Source organism: Spea bombifrons, chromosome 5, assembly GCF_027358695.1.
Source record: "Spea bombifrons isolate aSpeBom1 chromosome 5, aSpeBom1.2.pri, whole genome shotgun sequence".
Taxonomy (NCBI): Eukaryota; Metazoa; Chordata; class Amphibia; order Anura; family Pelobatidae; genus Spea; species Spea bombifrons.
In genome coordinates, this window is record NC_071091.1 from 35,080,989 (window position 1) to 35,098,705 (window position 17,717).

General features: G+C 43.4%; 1 protein-coding gene across 1 annotated transcript in view; it reads left to right on the forward strand.

Annotated features, from left to right (window-relative positions):
- CDCP1 (CUB domain containing protein 1) overlaps positions 1-17,208 on the forward strand; it is a 28,859-nt gene extending 11,651 nt beyond the window's left edge. The window contains exons 3-9 of the mRNA XM_053467008.1: positions 407-763; positions 11,642-12,010; positions 12,673-12,891; positions 13,200-13,589; positions 14,291-14,659; positions 15,614-15,701; positions 16,765-17,208. Of these exons, the coding sequence (XP_053322983.1) occupies positions 407-763; positions 11,642-12,010; positions 12,673-12,891; positions 13,200-13,589; positions 14,291-14,659; positions 15,614-15,701; positions 16,765-17,188 (2,216 nt within the window). The 3' untranslated portion in view covers positions 17,189-17,208. The remainder of the gene's footprint in view (positions 1-406; positions 764-11,641; positions 12,011-12,672; positions 12,892-13,199; positions 13,590-14,290; positions 14,660-15,613; positions 15,702-16,764) is intronic.
- Positions 17,209-17,717: the final 509 nt, after the last annotated feature.

Genomic DNA, 17,717 nt, shown 5'->3' on the forward strand with positions numbered 1-17,717 from the left:
GGGCACCACCACTGTCGGGAGTGGAGTTTATAGGATTCTATTCTCGTTTCTATCCCTGAAAGTTGTGAATTCATTGGAGGTCTCTGTTGTTGCAGCTCCCTTATGGTCACCAGACCACACTCTGAAACTGAGCACTGCAAGGTGGCTCTTTGGTATGGTGGGCTGGTGGTTCTGATTATGCCCTTGCTGGATCTGACCCCCTTCCCACCTCTAGTCAGAGCCTCCAACACAGGTGTCCCAATTTACACATCTGAGGTTTGCTTTGGTTATATTAATAAGTAATATATTAAAAAGCAAACTTTTTGCAGGTTTTCTAGGTATTCCTATGAGTAAACTGGGGTGTAATAGTACTGAAAGGTTAGCTGGAGTTGCTCAAATAAACATGTACTTTCTTTTTTACGTTTAGATTGCAACAGTGGTTCGTGTCCCTTTGGAAATGTAGTTCTACAGCCTGCAAGCTTGACTGGCCTTAATAGAACATTCTCATGGCACGTGGCAACTGCCCAGAATATTGGCTTGGTATTAAGCTTTTCAACTCCATGGCTAAAGCAAATAGATTCTTCAATGAAATGCCCAGATCTAGTAACTTACACCATTGGAACTTTTGTTAGTGGTTCCTCCACCAGTATTGGAACCTTTTGCTCAAACGGCACTGTATCACGTATTAAGTTGCAAGGAGGGGGAGTTGTTACTCTTGAATTACCTTGGAATGAAACGCTCACAGAGTCTGGATTCAGCATAGCAAACCGGTCTTCTATTAGAAGTAAGTAGTTCTATTGGTATATAATCAATGCAGATTGCCAAGTGAGCCAACCCACCCCTGGTTGGCCCACTGGGGGATCTGGTGTATGTGCCCCTCACTGAAAAGCAGGGGCATCTGTCTTCGAGTGTATTTAGTATTGGGTTACTGTTTTATAACTGTTGTGCTAGAAGAAAGTTACAAGATGGTACAGCATGTATTGTATTTATGGTATGTTAATGTTCCCAAGACTTTGTGGACTTGTGGATATATATTAAGCAGCTGAGTTGGCAAAAGTATTGGATTTTATGTAAGTTTGTAAATAAAATATGCTTACATCCCATACAAAATATAGATGAAATTACAGAAGACGAGTTTAGGGTTAGCAGCAACTGGGTGCAGTATCTCCTCAGCGCCCTCTTAAAACTAACCAACATAAATACTCACATGCAGATGACACTCACTGTAACGCCATACACACTCTTTAGCCTGTTCCTCCTCTCCATCTCACAGATGACACTAACCGTAGGCTTACCGCTGACAAGCCAACACCATATACTGAAATGCCAACAACAGACCATCATACATCATATGCTAACATACACTTACAGTCTAACGACACAGTAACAGACATAAACATGCTCAGGTCCATACACTAATACACACACACTCTAACACTATATGCTGACATACACACTAATTAATTCAGTAACACTGATAATATCATACACTCATACACGCTTACACCACACATACATACTATTCAACTAGAAACACTGACTCTAATGCCATATGTGTATATATATATATATATATATATATATATATATATATATATATATATATATTGTAGGGAACAGCTCGCGCATGGGGCGGCAATGACAGTCTTCACACCGGTTTCAAACGTAAAGCAGGTTTATTTAGATGCTGTAGGCACAGAGCACCTTATAAACAAAACAAACTCTAAGCCTGTCCGGCTCTAACTAAACATCCGGATACCTCTCTACAAGCCAAGGTCTGGCACAAAGCAAAGTAAAAGGTTTTGCGTGGGTAAAGCCTCATACCTGGTCGGCTGCAGCGCTGGCTGTAGCTGCTCCTTCCCCCAGTTTCTCCTCTCTCTGCAAACCTAACAGCCCTCTCTTTTAAGGCTTCCTCCCCAGTAACGAGCTTAGGAAGCCTCACCTGAGAGCACCTGGGTTTGCTACCATGCCTGGCTGAGGTAACCAGGTGAGATATATATCCCATCAACCACTCTCCCATACACTTTACCACATATCCCCCCCGTCGACTCCAGACCAGAGGTCTGGACAGCGTCAGCAACCATACAGTACACCCTGGACAACGCATCCGCATTCCCATGTAACTTCCCTGGTCTATGCTCCACTGTAAATCTAAAATTTTGCAAGGAGAGAAACCATCTGGTCAGTCTTGCATTTCTCTCCTTATTCTGTTTCATCCATGCCAAAGGAGCATGGTCAGTCACCAACACGAATTCCCGGCCCAGCAGGTAATATCTCAGGGACTCCAACGCCCACTTGATGGCGAGACACTCCCTTTCCACTATGGCATAATTTGCCTCTGCTGGGGTCAGTTTCCTACTCAGGTACAGCACTGGGTGTTCTTCCCCATTAACCACTTGCGACAAAACTGCTCCCAAACCTCTAGCAGACGCGTCTGTCTGAACCAGAAATGGTTTCCTAAAATCTGGGGAAACGAGCACTGGCTGGTCACATAGGGCAGACTTCAGACTCTGAAAAGCCTTCTCTGCCTCGGGGTTCCACTTTACCATCACTGACTTATCACCCTTCGTTAAGTCTGTCAATGGTGTTGCCATTGAGGCAAAGTTGGGCACGAACCGACGGTAGTACCCGGTTATGCCAAGGAAAGCCCTCACTTGTTTCTTTGTTACTGGCCTAGGCTAGTTCTGTATCGCCTCAATCTTATTGATCTGGGGTTTAACCAGCCCCCCTACCAATGATATAACCCAGGTATCTTGCTTCCTCCAGACCCACTGCACATTTTTCAGGGTTTATGGTTAGGCCTGCATCACTAATGGAGTCTAACACGCCCTGTACCTTACAGAGGTGACTTTTCCAGTCAGACGAATTACCACATCGTCCAGGTAAGCAGCGGCATAATCACGATGCGGTCTCAAAATCAGATCCATCAGCCTCTGGAAGGTAGCAGGGGCCCCATGTAACCCAAATGGCATTACAACATACTGGAACAGGCCCTCTGGAGTGGAAAAGGCAGTCTTCTCTTTAGCCTCCTCAGTCAACGGTATCTGCCAATAGCCCTTTGTAAGGTCAAGTGTTGTGATGTACCTTGCCTTCCCAAGCCTCTCAACCAGTTCATCTACTCGGGGCATGGGGTACGCATCAAACTTTGAGACCTCATTTAATCTCCTGAAGTCATTACAGAACCTCCACGTCCAATTGGGCTTTGGGATTAGCACAATGGGGCTTGACCATTCACTAGTGGATTCCTCAATCACACCTAATTCAAGCATGCGCCTGACCTCAGAGGATACCGCCTCCCTACGTGCTTCTGGTATCCTGTATGGCTTCAGGTTCACTTTACTGTGAGGCTCAGTTTTAATATGGTGTTTTATGAGGTGGGTACAGGCAGGTAGGTCCGAAAACTTGTGTCTGTTTTCCTGCAGGAACTCCCTCACCTCCTGCTTCTGGGGCACTGACAGTGCCTCTCCTATTATTACTGGGGGAACGGGTTGCCCCACTTCTTTGACCCCTGCCTGGGTTGCCCCCAAAGACTCCCTATCTTTCCACGGCTTGATCAGGTTTACGTGGTAAACCTGGAAGGGTTTTCTCCTGCCTGGTTGATGGACCTTGTAGTTCACCTCACTCATCTTCTCTACAACCTCATAGGGACCCTGCCACTTGGCTAAAAACTTACTTTCAACGGTGGGCACTAAAACCAGGACCCTGTCCCCAGGATTAAAGGCCCTCAACCTGGCAGATCTGTTATAAATTCTGCTCTGGGCCTCCTGTGCTCTTTGCAGATGCGTTTTAACTATAGGCATCACTGTCGCTATTCGGTCCTGCATCTGAGCCACATGTTCAATAACACTTTTATATGGGGTGGCCTCGGTCTCCCAAGTTTCTTTGGCAATATCTAACAAACCCCTTGGATGTCGGCCATAGACTAACTCAAAGGGGGAAAACCCTGTAGACGCTTGGGGCACCTCCCGGATAGAGAACATGAGGTAGGGTAATAGACAGTCCCAATCCCGACCATCCCTTTCTACCACCTTTTTTAGCATATGCTTGAGGGTTTTGTTAAACCTCTCAACTAACCCGTCTGTTTGAGGGTGGTACACTGAGGTACGGAGGTGAGTGATTTTAAACAACTTACACAGGTCTTTCATGACCCGTGACATAAAGGGCGTACCCTGGTCAGTAAGAATTTCTTTAGGGATCCCCGTGCGAGAGAACATGTAAAACAACTCCCTAGCAATATTTTTGGAGGCCATGTTTCTTAAGGGTACCGCCTCTGGGTACCGGGTAGCATAATCCAATACAACCAAAATGTATTGGTGTCCCCTAGCAGATTTGACAATGGGCCCTACCAAATCCATGGCAACTCTCTCAAATGGTACTTCGATGATGGGAAGTGGCACCAAGGGGCTACGGAAGTGTGGTGTTGGGGCACTTTTCTGGCATGTGGGGCATGACTCACAATACCTTTTTACTTCTTCATACACCCCAGGCCAATAAAACCTTTGGAGGACCCTCTCTTGCGTTTTATTAGTCCCCAAGTGCCCCCCAAACACATGGTTATGAGCTATGTCCAGCACCAGGTGTCGGTATGGTTTCGGCACCAGAAGCTGTTCCACAATTTCCGTGTTAACTTTGGTGACCCGGTACACTAGATCCCCATTCATGGCAAAATGTGGAAATTTCTGGTCAGCTTCGGGTTCCTGTGGTACCCCATTTACTACGGTGACATTTGCCCGTGCAGTTCCCAGAGTGGGGTCTCTCACTTGCTCGGTCCCGAAGTTACCCCGAGACATTTCTAAATCTAAGACCTGTTGGCCGGGTAGGGAAGTTTCTTCTTCTTCCTCCCCAGCTAACACCTGCAAGGGGAAAGAATCTTCACTATACATTTCAGGTGGGCCTACATCCTTTTCATCATGCCCCTTACTGGTATCATTGTTTCCAATGGCCATCTCACATGACCCATTATTTACAGGGAAGGGTACAGACTCTGCCGGAGTTTGTTCCCCCGCTGCAGAAACGTTCCCCCTTTTCCACAACTCCCAGAACAATGGGAAATCGCGGCCTAATATAACCGGATGCATAAGTCTTTTTACAACTCCGACTTCGTAGGTCACAGTTCCAGATGGGGTTACCAACTTAATGGGGGCCACAGGGTAAGCGACAATATCCCCGTGGATGCATAGCACTCTTATGTGCTTGTTCGGCACGTAGTCCATAGCCACAAGGCCGGCCCGAACCAAAGTCACCAGGCTACCCGAGTCCAAAAGTGCCTTCACGGAGCAGTCATTTATTGTCACCATACAAAAATGTGGCTCAGTCTCTGACTCTGACTCTGGAATGGCTGCACAAACAGGTTCTGCAAATAGGGACTGACGCCGACTAGCGTCACACACCATGGGTTCTGAGTTATGAGGGCAATAGGCGGCTATGTGTCCCCACTCGTGGCACCTCCAGCACTGGGGGGTCCCTGGCCTCTTTAGTAGGGAGCCCTTTCTAGGACTGTGGGGCCCCAGGGGTTCAGGATCAGTCTTTTGCCCTCGCCCAAACTCTAGAGCCCTGCTCTCGCTCACATTTTTCCATACACCTCCAGCTGGAACTCTCTTACCCAAAGATGTCGCGGGTCTGACGGTCTTGGAAGGTGTTGGTGCTGCAGGAACCTCACGGAGGAAGTCCTCGGTTGCTATGAACCTTTCCACCATGTTGACAAGCTGCTCAGCAGTTCTGGGGTCTCCATGCCCAACCCACCGTTGTAGCTCCGCCGGGAGGGCGTGGAAGTAGTGGTCCACTACCACCTTTTCCACCATCTGGGCTGGTGTAGTGGATTCTGGTTCTAGCCACTTACGTACAAGATGAATAAGATCATACATTTGGGACCTGGCAGGCTTGTCCATGGTGTATTTCCAACAGTGGACTCTCTTGGCCCGAACAGCGGGCGTAACACCCAGGCGAGCAAGGATCTCCATTTTTAGTTTTGTAAAGTCCCGGACATCCTGCTCCCCGAGGTCATAGTAGGCCTTTTGCGGTTCACCAGTTAGAAAGGGTGCAATCACTTCTGCCCACTCTGCAACTGGCAGTCTCTCTCTCTCCGCCACTCTCTCAAACACGGTGAGGTAGGCCTCAACGTCATCGTCGGGCGTCATTTTTTGTAAGCCCCGCTGAACGGCCCTCCTCACATCAACAGTCTCAAGGGGGCTTGCCTCCACTCGTTGGGGCTGAGCCACAACAGTCTCTCTGAGCGCAGCAATCTGCTCCATTAACAGGCGATTCGTTTCCTGTTGTTGGGCCATAGTCTGCTGTTGCGCATGTTGCAGGGATTCAAAAGCCTGCTCATGTCTCAGGTTAGCCTGTATCACCTCCTCCATTGTGCCGGATGGGCCGTACAGTGCTGCAGCTTTCACTCAGGACATATGCTTCCGGCCCTTTAAATGTCCACAAATTTCAGATGCAGTGTTTTGTCATGCCGTTGCTCCTAGCACCACTGTGCCCGCATTCAGGGCCGGACTGGGACTGAAAAGCAGCCCTGGAAAAATTTGGAGACCAGCCCCATATAGTTTATCTCACGGTGAAGCTCTTATACCCAGACGCACCCCTTATACACACCCGAGTCACACTATGTGCCATTCTTTTTATCTCATTATTTGTATTAAAATGCCAGAAAGCAAAAGTGTTAAAAGGCCCTAATAAATGAAATACATTACACATAATGGGATCAAAACATTTACTACTGCGAACATTTTTAGATGAAAGAGTTCCATTTTATTCAGTGGAACAAAACACTGATCACATTATTCTTCACGATATTCTGGTAAGAAACTTTTATTTCTTTATTAATTCATGTAGACTATTTTTTTCCATATTTAATAAAAGCTATGATTGAGACATGTTTGGTTTTTATTTCCTTTCATTTGACAACCTACCCCCGAGTTATGCACCTCTGCCCCCAGGCTTGCCACTCTGCCCCCTGATATGCCTTCTAACCCCTATATGCCACTCTGCCTCCAGAAATGCCTTATACCCCCTATATGCCACTCTGTCCCATGATATGCCTTCTAACCCCCTATATGCCACTCTGCCATATAGGGGATTAAAAGGCATATCATGGGATAGAGTGGCATATAGTGGGTATAAGGCATTCCTGGAGGCAGAGTGGCATGAAGGGGGCTAAAAGGCATATCATGGGGCACTCTGCCTCCAGAAAAGCCTTATGCCCCCCTATATGCCACTCTGCCTCCCTGATATGCTTTATACCCTCCTATATGCCACTCTGCCCCATAATATGCCTTTTAATCCCCTATATGCCACTCTGCCTCCAGAAATGCCTTTTACTCCCTATGTCACTCTGCCTCCAGAAATGCCTTATACCCCCATATGCCACTCTGCCTCCCTGACATGCCCCAACCCTCCTATATGCCCCTCTGCCCCGTGATATGCCTTTTAACCCCCTTTTTGCCACTCCACCTCCAGATATGCCTTTTGACCCCCTATATGTCACTCTGCATCCAGAAATGCCTTATACCCCTATATGCCACTCTGTCCCATGATATGCCTTCTAACCCCCTATATGCCACTCTGCCATATAGGGGGTTAAAGGGCATATCATGGGACAGAGTGGCATATAGGGGGGGTATAAGGCATTTCTGGAGGCAGAGTGGCATAAAGGGGTTAAAAGGCATATCATGGGGCACTCTGCCTACAGAAAAGCCTTATGCCCCCTATATGCCACTCTGCCTCCCCAATATGCTTTATACCCTCCTATATGGCCCTCTGCCCCATGACATCCCTTTTAACTCCCGTTATGCCACTCTGCCTCCAGATATGCTGTTGACCCCCTATATGTCACTCTGCATCCAGAAATGCCTTATACCCCTATATGCCACTCTGGCATATAGGGGGTTAAAAGGCATATCATGGGACAGAGTGGCATATAGGGGGTATAAGGCATTTCTGGAGGCAGAGTGGCATGAAGGGGGTTAAAAGGCATATCATGGGGCACTCTGCCTCCAGAAAAGCCTTATGCCCCCTATATGCCACTCTGCCTCCCCGATATGCTTTATACCCTCCTATATGCTCCTCTGCCCCATGATATACATTTTAACCCCCTTTATGCCACTCTGCCTCCAGATATGCCTTTTGACCCCCTATATGTCACTCTGCATCCAGAAATGCCTTATACCCCTATATGCAACTCTGGCATTTAGGGGGTTAAAAGGCATATCATGGGACAGAGTGGCATATAGGGGGATATAAGGCATTTCTGGAGGCAGAGTGGCATATAGGGGGACACACTTACATACACATGCCGATTTTTTTTGTTTTTAACAAATACAAAAAACATTATACAGTACAAAAAATACATTATTTTACTCACCTTCTACTTCTCTTGACTTCCTGGTAGCTGCACACTGTTCTCCTCTATGCTGACAGGATGCCACTGACCTGACATCCGGTGCTGCAGCAGTGCGAGGGGGCGGAGCTTCCACCTCACGCGGCTCCCATCACTATGCAGCCATCAGACTGCCGAGAATGTAATCTAAACGGCCGGTGCGTGCTGATGCCGCCGGCCGGAGCTACTTTAACACTTTTTTTTTTATTTATATGGTAAGCTGGATCGGCTTGCCATATAAAGTAAAAAAAAGTATTAAAGCAGAGCCGGCCGGCGGCATCAGCACGCATCGGCCGTTCAGATTACGTTCCCAGCAATCTGATGGCCGCATAGTGATGGGAGCAGCGTGAGGGGTGAAAGGTCAGTGCGAGGGGGCGGAGCTTTCACCCCTCACACTGCTCCCATCACTAGACGGCCATCGCATACGGCCGCTGGGTGCTGATGCCGGCCGGGTGGCCGGCCGCATTAGCACCCAGCGGCTGCTTTGATTAGTTTTCGGGCAGCCTGGGGGGCAGCTCAGCGGCTGTCTTCATGGCCGCCCAGCCCACGGACCTTCCGGCCCACCGGGAAATTTCCCGGTATCCCGGTGGGCCAGTCCGGCCCTGCCGCCCAGCCCACGGACCTTCCGGCCCACCGGGAAATTTCCCGGTATCCCGGTGGGCCAGTCCGGCCCTGCCCGCATTCTCCACCAACTGTAGGGAACAGCTCACGCATGGGGCGGCAATGACAGTCTTCACACCGGTTTCAAACGTAAAGCGGGTTTATTTAGATGCTGTAGGCACAGAGCACCTTATAAACAAAACAAACTCTAAGCCTGTCCGGCTCTAACTAAACATCCAGATACCTCTCTACAAGCCAAGGTCTGGCACAAAGCAAAGTAAAAGGTTTTGCGTGGGTAAAGCCTCATACCTGGTCGGCTGCAGCGCTGGCTGTAGCTGCTCCTTCCCCCAGTTTCTCCTCTCTCTGCAAACCTAACAGCCCTCTCTTTTAAGGCTTCCTCCCCAGTAACGAGCTTAGGAAGCCTCACCTGAGAGCACCTGGGTTTGCTACCATGCCTGGCTGAGGTAACCAGGTGAGATATATATCCCATCAACCACTCTCCCATACACTTTACCACAATATATATATATATATATATATATATATATATATATATATATATATACCGTATTGGCTCGGATATAGGCCGCCCCCGTATATAGGCCGCACCCTAAAAGTTTGGTGCTTTTTTAAAGAAAAAGTTTTTTTCTTTAAAAAAGCACCAAAAAAACATGCTGCCACTCTCCCCCCCCCGAGATACGCTACCACTGTCCTCCCTCCCCGAGATACGCTACCACTGTCCTCCCTCCCCGACATACGCTGGCACTGTCCTCCCTCCCCGAGATACGCTGGCACTGTCCTCCCTCCCCGAGATACGCTGGCACTGTCCTCCCTCCCCGAGATACGCTGGCACTGTCCCCCCTCCCCGAGATACGCTGGCACTGTCCTCCTCTGCCTCCCCCCAACTTACCGGAGCAGACTCCCGGGTGTCTTGCGGGGCCGGCGGGGGACATCTACGCAATACAACTTCCGGTGCTGGCAGGGGAGGCTGTCTGAGCGTATCGGGGAGTAGGATACGGGTCCCCTGCACCGCTGCGGGGGATCTGTATCCTACCCCCGCTGCCTGCCCGGCGCCCGGGACTGCATGTCCCGGGCGTTGGGCGCTAGACCCCGAATATAGGCCGCACCCCCACTTTAAAGTCTTAAAGTGGGGGGGAAAAGTGCGGCCTATATTCGAGCCAATACGGTATATATATATATATATATATACACACACACACACACACACTGACTATCGCTATATGTAAATATATAAAATATAAACACTAACAGTATACATGCACACACTGACTGACTCTAACACAAGACATACATACACTCACATTTAAGCACTATATATACACACATACACACTGATTGTGTGACTCTTTGGGGCCTGGTGGCCTGGTGCCATGTATTCGTAGTACCTGCTTCAGTAAGAGGGAAAATGTAGGGGCACCCAATTTTTAAGGTTTAAGGTTTGTGCCTTATGTCCCCTGTTGATGGTCCTCTAGAAACCTGCTTAGTGTGCAACATGGAAAATCCAGCCAAAAATGTGGATATAAATTAAAAGTAATAGTTGATCAACTAAGCTTAAAAGGATAGTAACCGCACTGCCTAGCTTTTTCTATATGGATAAAAATGAGAAAGATACTTAAAAATATTGTAACAGTTATAAAAATGATTTCCAATACTTATGTGCACACATACTACAAATGCATTGCTACTGGAGCCCATCTAACATCAAAAAAGACTTGGACTCCTACATATATGCCATTTTATGCCCCACTGTTTAATTTCATTAAAAATACTGACTTAATTATAAGGTGTTTTTTAGCTGATGGGAAAAATGCGGATATCCTATCACAGAAAATGGATATAGCCATATATTAGATTATTTATATATATATATAATGTATGTGTAGATGGAGTTTTTTTCAGTTGAAGGTGATACCTATTACTGGACCAGCTTACAAGACAATGTTAAGTCATGAACATTTTCATCTTAAAAAGAGATGTGAGGTCCTGAAAGTTCGTGACATGATATTGTTTGTTTGGTCTAATAAAATGTATCATTTTGATATCATATAACAAAGCAGACCTTGGTGAATAGTCACTGAATAGTCTCCGACAGTCAATGAAATGTAATTACCGGTATGTATAATTGTGTTTTCTTGTGCATGCTTTGGGCTGTGTCACAACAAAAGAAAAATATCTGTGGCCTGAGTAGGTCTGTTATTTTAGGAAATTATGTATGTTTGTTACATAACGTCTGCATTAACACAGAGAACATTCTTGACGTTATTAACAATTTGTCATTGAATGAAACTTATAAACAAGATATCATATGTCATTACAATGTAACCTAACCTCTGCAATAGAGGGCTAAAACATTTGCATGATAACAACTGCTTCAATACAGACAGGGGCAACTCAAGCTGCCCTAAGGACCCAAAGCATTATACACTTGTGCTTCTTGGCTACTAACATACTAAATACTTTGTTAAAAATATGGCATCTTTAATCAAGATATTAGGTTGGAAGATATTCCTCATGAGGTTATGTAAAACAACGTTTTTACATCGCTGGAAGAAAGCATTTGTTTTTTTATTTCAATTAAAATTTGGTACCCTGGGTTCTAAATTGGATATGCTTATGTAATGCTTATCTACATTTGTGGGTTTTTTTCTTCTTCATCCACAGGGCTGTGTATTATTGAATCCACCTTTCAGAGAGAGTCCATGATAACCATGATGTCTGCAAATTATCCAAAGGGGTTCCCCAATGATGAGCTCATGATGTGGCAGTTCGCCATTCCACCAGATCACAGAGCCAGCGTTCAGTTTCTAAATTATACCTTGCCCAACTGCTTGAGGAAAGAGGAGCGAGTGGAATATGAACTTGCTTCATTCCACAACAATCCAGAAGTATACAAACTACAAGGCAATCAACCTGCAAATATACCTGGAAACTTCAATATGTCCTTGTACAATTGTGACATGGACAATCTCAACCCAAGTGCCCTCACATTGGTCTTCAGTGTCACAGTTCAGAAGACTCCAAATGAAGCAAGTGAGTCATTTTGTATTAATTCAGTTATATGTAACATCACGCTGAAAGGATTTCAGAGGAGACAAGAAATGAGTTAACTGCAAACTCCAGTGTTGTAAAAAACAAAACAAAAAAAAACAGACAGATGGTCAGTCCAAAAGTAATAAACAAATGCATTGGCTCATTTAATGCCACAGTTGAACTTCATTAAAATGTGTTAGTATTGTGTAGTGTACTTTTTTTACACTTCCTTCATTAGGGATTCTAGATGCAGTTGAAGAGACTGCAAAGAGTAAAGGATGTGCCCAGTGGGTTTTGTGCTGCCCTAGGCCTGTCTAAACTCACACCACTCATAATCTTAATTTGCCCCACCCCTTCCTTTATAAACTCCACCCATCCTCTTAAGGCACCACCTCTTTCTCTTTGAGCTCCACCCCTTCCATTCTCTGTATTATGAGTGGATACAGAGTACCTACTTGTATATTTTGTTTTTCGGTGCAATTTAGAAGCTTTTTCAGTGTTTACAGCAACTACCTTTTAGCGTCTACGTTTGTGTCTTGTCAACAACAGTACTGTTGGAATTATGTTTCTAACTCTGCATTTAGTGACAAGTGTTAAACATTGCAAGGTGGAACATCTTTGAAACTGCTCTTTATCTCACTTCCACATTTTTCTGTTTTCAGATAAAACCTACCATATTGATCTAAGAAGAGACAATGATATGAATGTGCGCATCTCGAAGCGGCCCATAAGCGGTCGTCAGTTTGTCAGACTCTGTCTCATCTGCCAAGGCCAAACTGACTGCGGTACGGAGTTAAACCTGGCAGGCGGCAGATACTATAGAATTTACTTCCTTTGTGAAAATTTGGACAGCCTGATGGTAACAGCAGAGAGTGTCATAGGTAGGAAATTTATAAATAATCAATTCAGACATTGTAGGATGGTGTTCTCCATCTTAGTTCTCGAGGGCATGGCAGTTTTGCAAATGATCTAATTAAAGACAAAATGTTCATGCAAGCTGCAAAAATCCTATAGTATCCTGGTGCTACTGAAATGTTTGTGTAGTGTTTAGGTTGCATTACCACTGAACATTTAGAACATTATATTTAGAACAATTAATAATTAAACAGACATACTCCTTTAGTTTTATCTAGTACATAGTTGGGCAACTACACCTTTACACTTGTTTTTTGCTTCTTTTCTTTTCCAGCATGCTCAGATATTAAAACCTGCACCATAAAAGATAGGAACCTTGCCATACACCCGTCTTTGGTCCACCTTCCTGTACGTCTGGAAACAATCACTTGGAAACTAATACCTCCACCAAACAGCAGTACTGAAATAGGGTCCAAAAGTTTAAAACTACATCAGCCTCTTCCAGGACAAACATGCAACGCAACAACTACAGCTTTTGAATATGGCATCGCCAGCTCTACTCAAGAAGACCAATTTAAAATTGGAACATTTTGTCCTAATGGGTCTGTTGAAAAGATTCAGATGAAAGGCAACGTCACAATCATATTGAGCACACGGAAATATGCCAACACCAGCCATATTCTCATACATGACTTGTATGCATCCTTTGTAACACGCCTTAGAGGTATGAACATTTCTTACTACCTACTACCAGGTATTCAGATACTTATAATTCAGAAACTACTTATGGAATCCAGAATTATTTATTTGATGTTAGACTTGTAAAAGAAGTGGATAAATAACTCAGGTGTCAGTGGAAGACTACATTTCCGCTGCAACATTACTGTTGGCATATTTAAACGAAGGGGGCTATGTAATTAAAGTGATTTTGGTCAAAAGTTTTGCAGTGAAACCAGGCCTAAAAAATATTCCAAATAAAGAAAAAGAAAAAAGTGGACTTCCTAATGCATATTCAATGTACTCCATTTGGATTTTGTTGTCCATTCAAGCTTTTTAGACACGAGTCTCTGTTTCACAATTTGCATATCCCTGTCTACTCTGACAACTCTATAGAAACCCTGCTAGGAATACACAGAAGAACACACTCCCCTTCCAAAGCCTACTACAGAACCCAGAGAATAATCATTTTAAGTTGAAATACATACTGGACAAATGGCCACCACTGGCAATCTGAGTTGAAAATGTTACAAAAAAATTCTTATGTAATAATATGGACTGACAAAAACATTGAGCCAGAGCTATCCTTAGTTAGTGGCTTTAATGTATATCTGTGTATATAAGAAGAAATACTAAGGACTGTTATAGTTTTTGTAAACTGAGCTTCTTATGCATATTATTATAATGTAATCCTTTTTTTTATTGTAGAAGAGGTTTATTTTACCGTGAGCCCCAAGACTGGCTCCACCACTCACCTTCACACGCCCAACTGGGAAGAAGGACTTCCAGACTATGTTTCTCTCTCCTGGAACATAGAACTTGCTACAAATCAGTTTGCTAAATTAACATTTGATAGGGAAAAGATTGGCATTATGTGTCAAATGAACAGCGCGCTTCTCAGGGTGAGGGAAAAGAAAGCGAATGGCATCAACATTGTAACAAAAGAAGATGAGAAATTACCACGTACATTGGATCTTTACAATCCATTTTGGGTGAATATCTCCAACTGCAAACCCAAGGGCAGAGACAATAAGCTTCAAATACAATTCACTATAACAACCGATTACAGTAGCTCAGGTGAGATTTAATAGTGCTTGTATCTGTAAAACATATTTCCTAGGGATCCTAATTATACTAGACCTTTGTAACTAAACCATATTGTTTACCGACTATTTAGTGTTAGAAGACCAAAGAACTAAGAACTGGAAGTTTCATTAAAGTGATATTTCCTTCTATGCCTGTAAGCAAGAAAAATCAGAGGTTTAGATGTTAATGTAATTTTCGCTTTACTGGGAGGGTGGTAGATTAATACAATAGAATCCCAAGAGAAGTTGTAGAGGATAATATAGTGAGGGAGATAAAGCTATCCTGAATATAAGACATGACCAAAGACTGCTCAATTACACCAGGAAAAATGATCCCAGTAGATGGGCCAAATGGTTCTATTGTGTTTCTAACATTTGTTGTGCTGTTATTCTGTGACTCTCCAAGTCTTGAGCTTCACCTACCCAGTTCAGTTACTTAAGAACAGCTGGATGGTGATTTTACATTAATTAGCTAGTAAAGGCTCCAGTTTTTTTGTGAGACTCAGCAACAAGGTATGTGCCCGTGGCTCAGCTCCTCTTTAGCAGTGACTAAAGGGATGACATCATATCCGTTCTCCAGTGTGCTGCACAAAACCCAAGTAAGGAAATTACACGTTTGAGGTATGCAGTATGCACAGCCACCGGTTTTCTTGATTCTCTGAGTCACAACCTCTTCCCCTTAGACCTATACATAGGAATGATAATTCTGCACGTTGTATTCTCTTACAGACTTGTTTGGGGCCAGTCCCTTATCTGGTTTTGAGCAATCTCCTTATCCTGAAATACTGTTTGGGTGTCCTTGGAAACTAAGGACACTTGGGAGATATGATTTTATCCCTAATAGAAATAATATGCACATTAGTATATTTAAATGTACCACACTGTGCGATAAAGTGCCTTGAGCTTTTACTTTTCAGTTTGTTACTTATCTCTTGCTTTATTTCAGATACAAAAATCATTGCAATTGCTGCCGCTGCTGCTGCAGGCGCTGTTATTATAGCCATTGTAGTAGCCCTCTGCTGCATCAGAAAAAAGTAGGTGGATTATTATGTCCTTTCAGTAGCCAAATCAGAAAATAGAAAGTTTTATATTAATTGACGCTAGAGGTTAATAAATGACAATGTTGAAACTCTTAGGGTAATTACCATTTGTATATTATTGCACCAAATATAATTTAGGTGCATAGGGTTGGGAGAAACACAGGCTATTAGTTATGTTCTACAGTAATGTAATAATATAGAACATATAAACTAAATGTGCTATGCTAAAATTAGAACACCAATGTGAAAAAAACGTTTTTACTTAATTAGCTTATCATTCCCAGACACCTGGTGATAGAAACCTTTTTGCAGAGAAGGCGATTGCTCAGCAGCAATCATTGTGGTCCCAGAGGAATATAATAAATTTGCCCAATATTAAATTCAAATAATACAAAGGCAAATATGTACTCTGGAAACTAGAGACTACAAATATACATTATTAAAAATGGGCAGCACTAATATAAAAAAATATAAAAAAACACTGTAAATACATACCACTAGAATTCATTATAGTAAACATTTATATTTTTCTTTTTATTATAATATATATAATCAAAGATATGTAGTACATCCAATAATAGTTAATTATGAGTCAATTTATATTAAATTACAATTGATTAAAAACTAAAAAACAAAGCACAAACCAAGGAGGCTCTCAGTAATGGGAAGTTTTTAATATCTTTATTCAAACGCTACATTACTGGGTGCCTGGGAACAAGATTATAATAAATCTTTCTTCTACTGGTGGTGGGCCTACTGCACTAGGCTTTTTTCTAAATCTTGTGAGGTATATGTTAAGGTTGTATGGTGTTTGCAAGCACTGATCATACTCATTTACTATAATAAAATAAGAAGTTCTTATTGAAACAACTTCTCTTTTAATATTTAGACAGGGATAGATTTTTTAAATATATATATATTTGTAGTGTTTTTTTTATATCTTAGTAACACAGAAAATAGCTTTTTATTATTAAACCATTGTATCATGAATATGAGCACTCTTTATCTTTCAGTGCTTTATATTTAATAATTATTTACTTTTATGTATGTTTCTTAGGAAAAAAGAGAAAGAAACCCCTCTGGGGATATACAATTCGAAAGTTAACACAGAAATTCCAAGACGTCAAGGTTTTTTGAGAAAAGGGAGGAAGAAGGAGTCCCATATATATGCTGTGATCGATGATACAATGGTCTATGGCCATTTGTTGAAAAACACCAATGGTCCGAGCAACCCAGAGGTGGATGTGTACCGCTCCTTTGAAGGAAATATGTCGGATCCTCCTCCTCCTCCTGTTCCCCCACTTCTGTCTTCCAATGGGAGTACTAAAGAGGACCACTGGCAGGATCCACTTGCCCTTTCAATGACACAAAATGAACTTTACACCTTCTCAGAAACTATCCCAAAGGTCCCTGTTGAAGATGAAGATACCAGCTTATCCTTTCTAGACTATCAAGGGAATGGAAATGTACCATCAGTCTGATTTGTTTGAAGAATGGAGATAAGGCAACTTTTTTTCCAGTTATAGATAAACGCATTGTAATTGAAATAAAAGTTCACCATCCAGTAGGACCAATTGCACCTTGCAAGGAAGGCAGTCAACCTGCATTTTGTTGGATACTGGCGTAAACTACCGATATGGTGACAACTGACCATTGTGACGCCACAGTCTGAACTTTCTGTGTCAGCTGCATAGTTAATAGTTAATTGAATAGATTTAATTTACATTGCAGCCTAGAGGAAAACTTGGAACTTTGGTAAAGGAGAATATACTTTGTAATATATGTGTGTTTATACAGTATATATATATATATATATAATGTAAATATTAATAGATTTGGATTAAAGATACAGTATGCTTTTATCATCTGGAAATATTATGGTTGTATGTGCTTTCTTTAAAGACAGAGACAACCCTGCATTTTCTGGCACCCTACACTATGCCCTTTGCATGAACTTGTTTAGTTGGTGGCGCATACACCAGCACAGCTCCCGAGGCCGCTGCATACGTT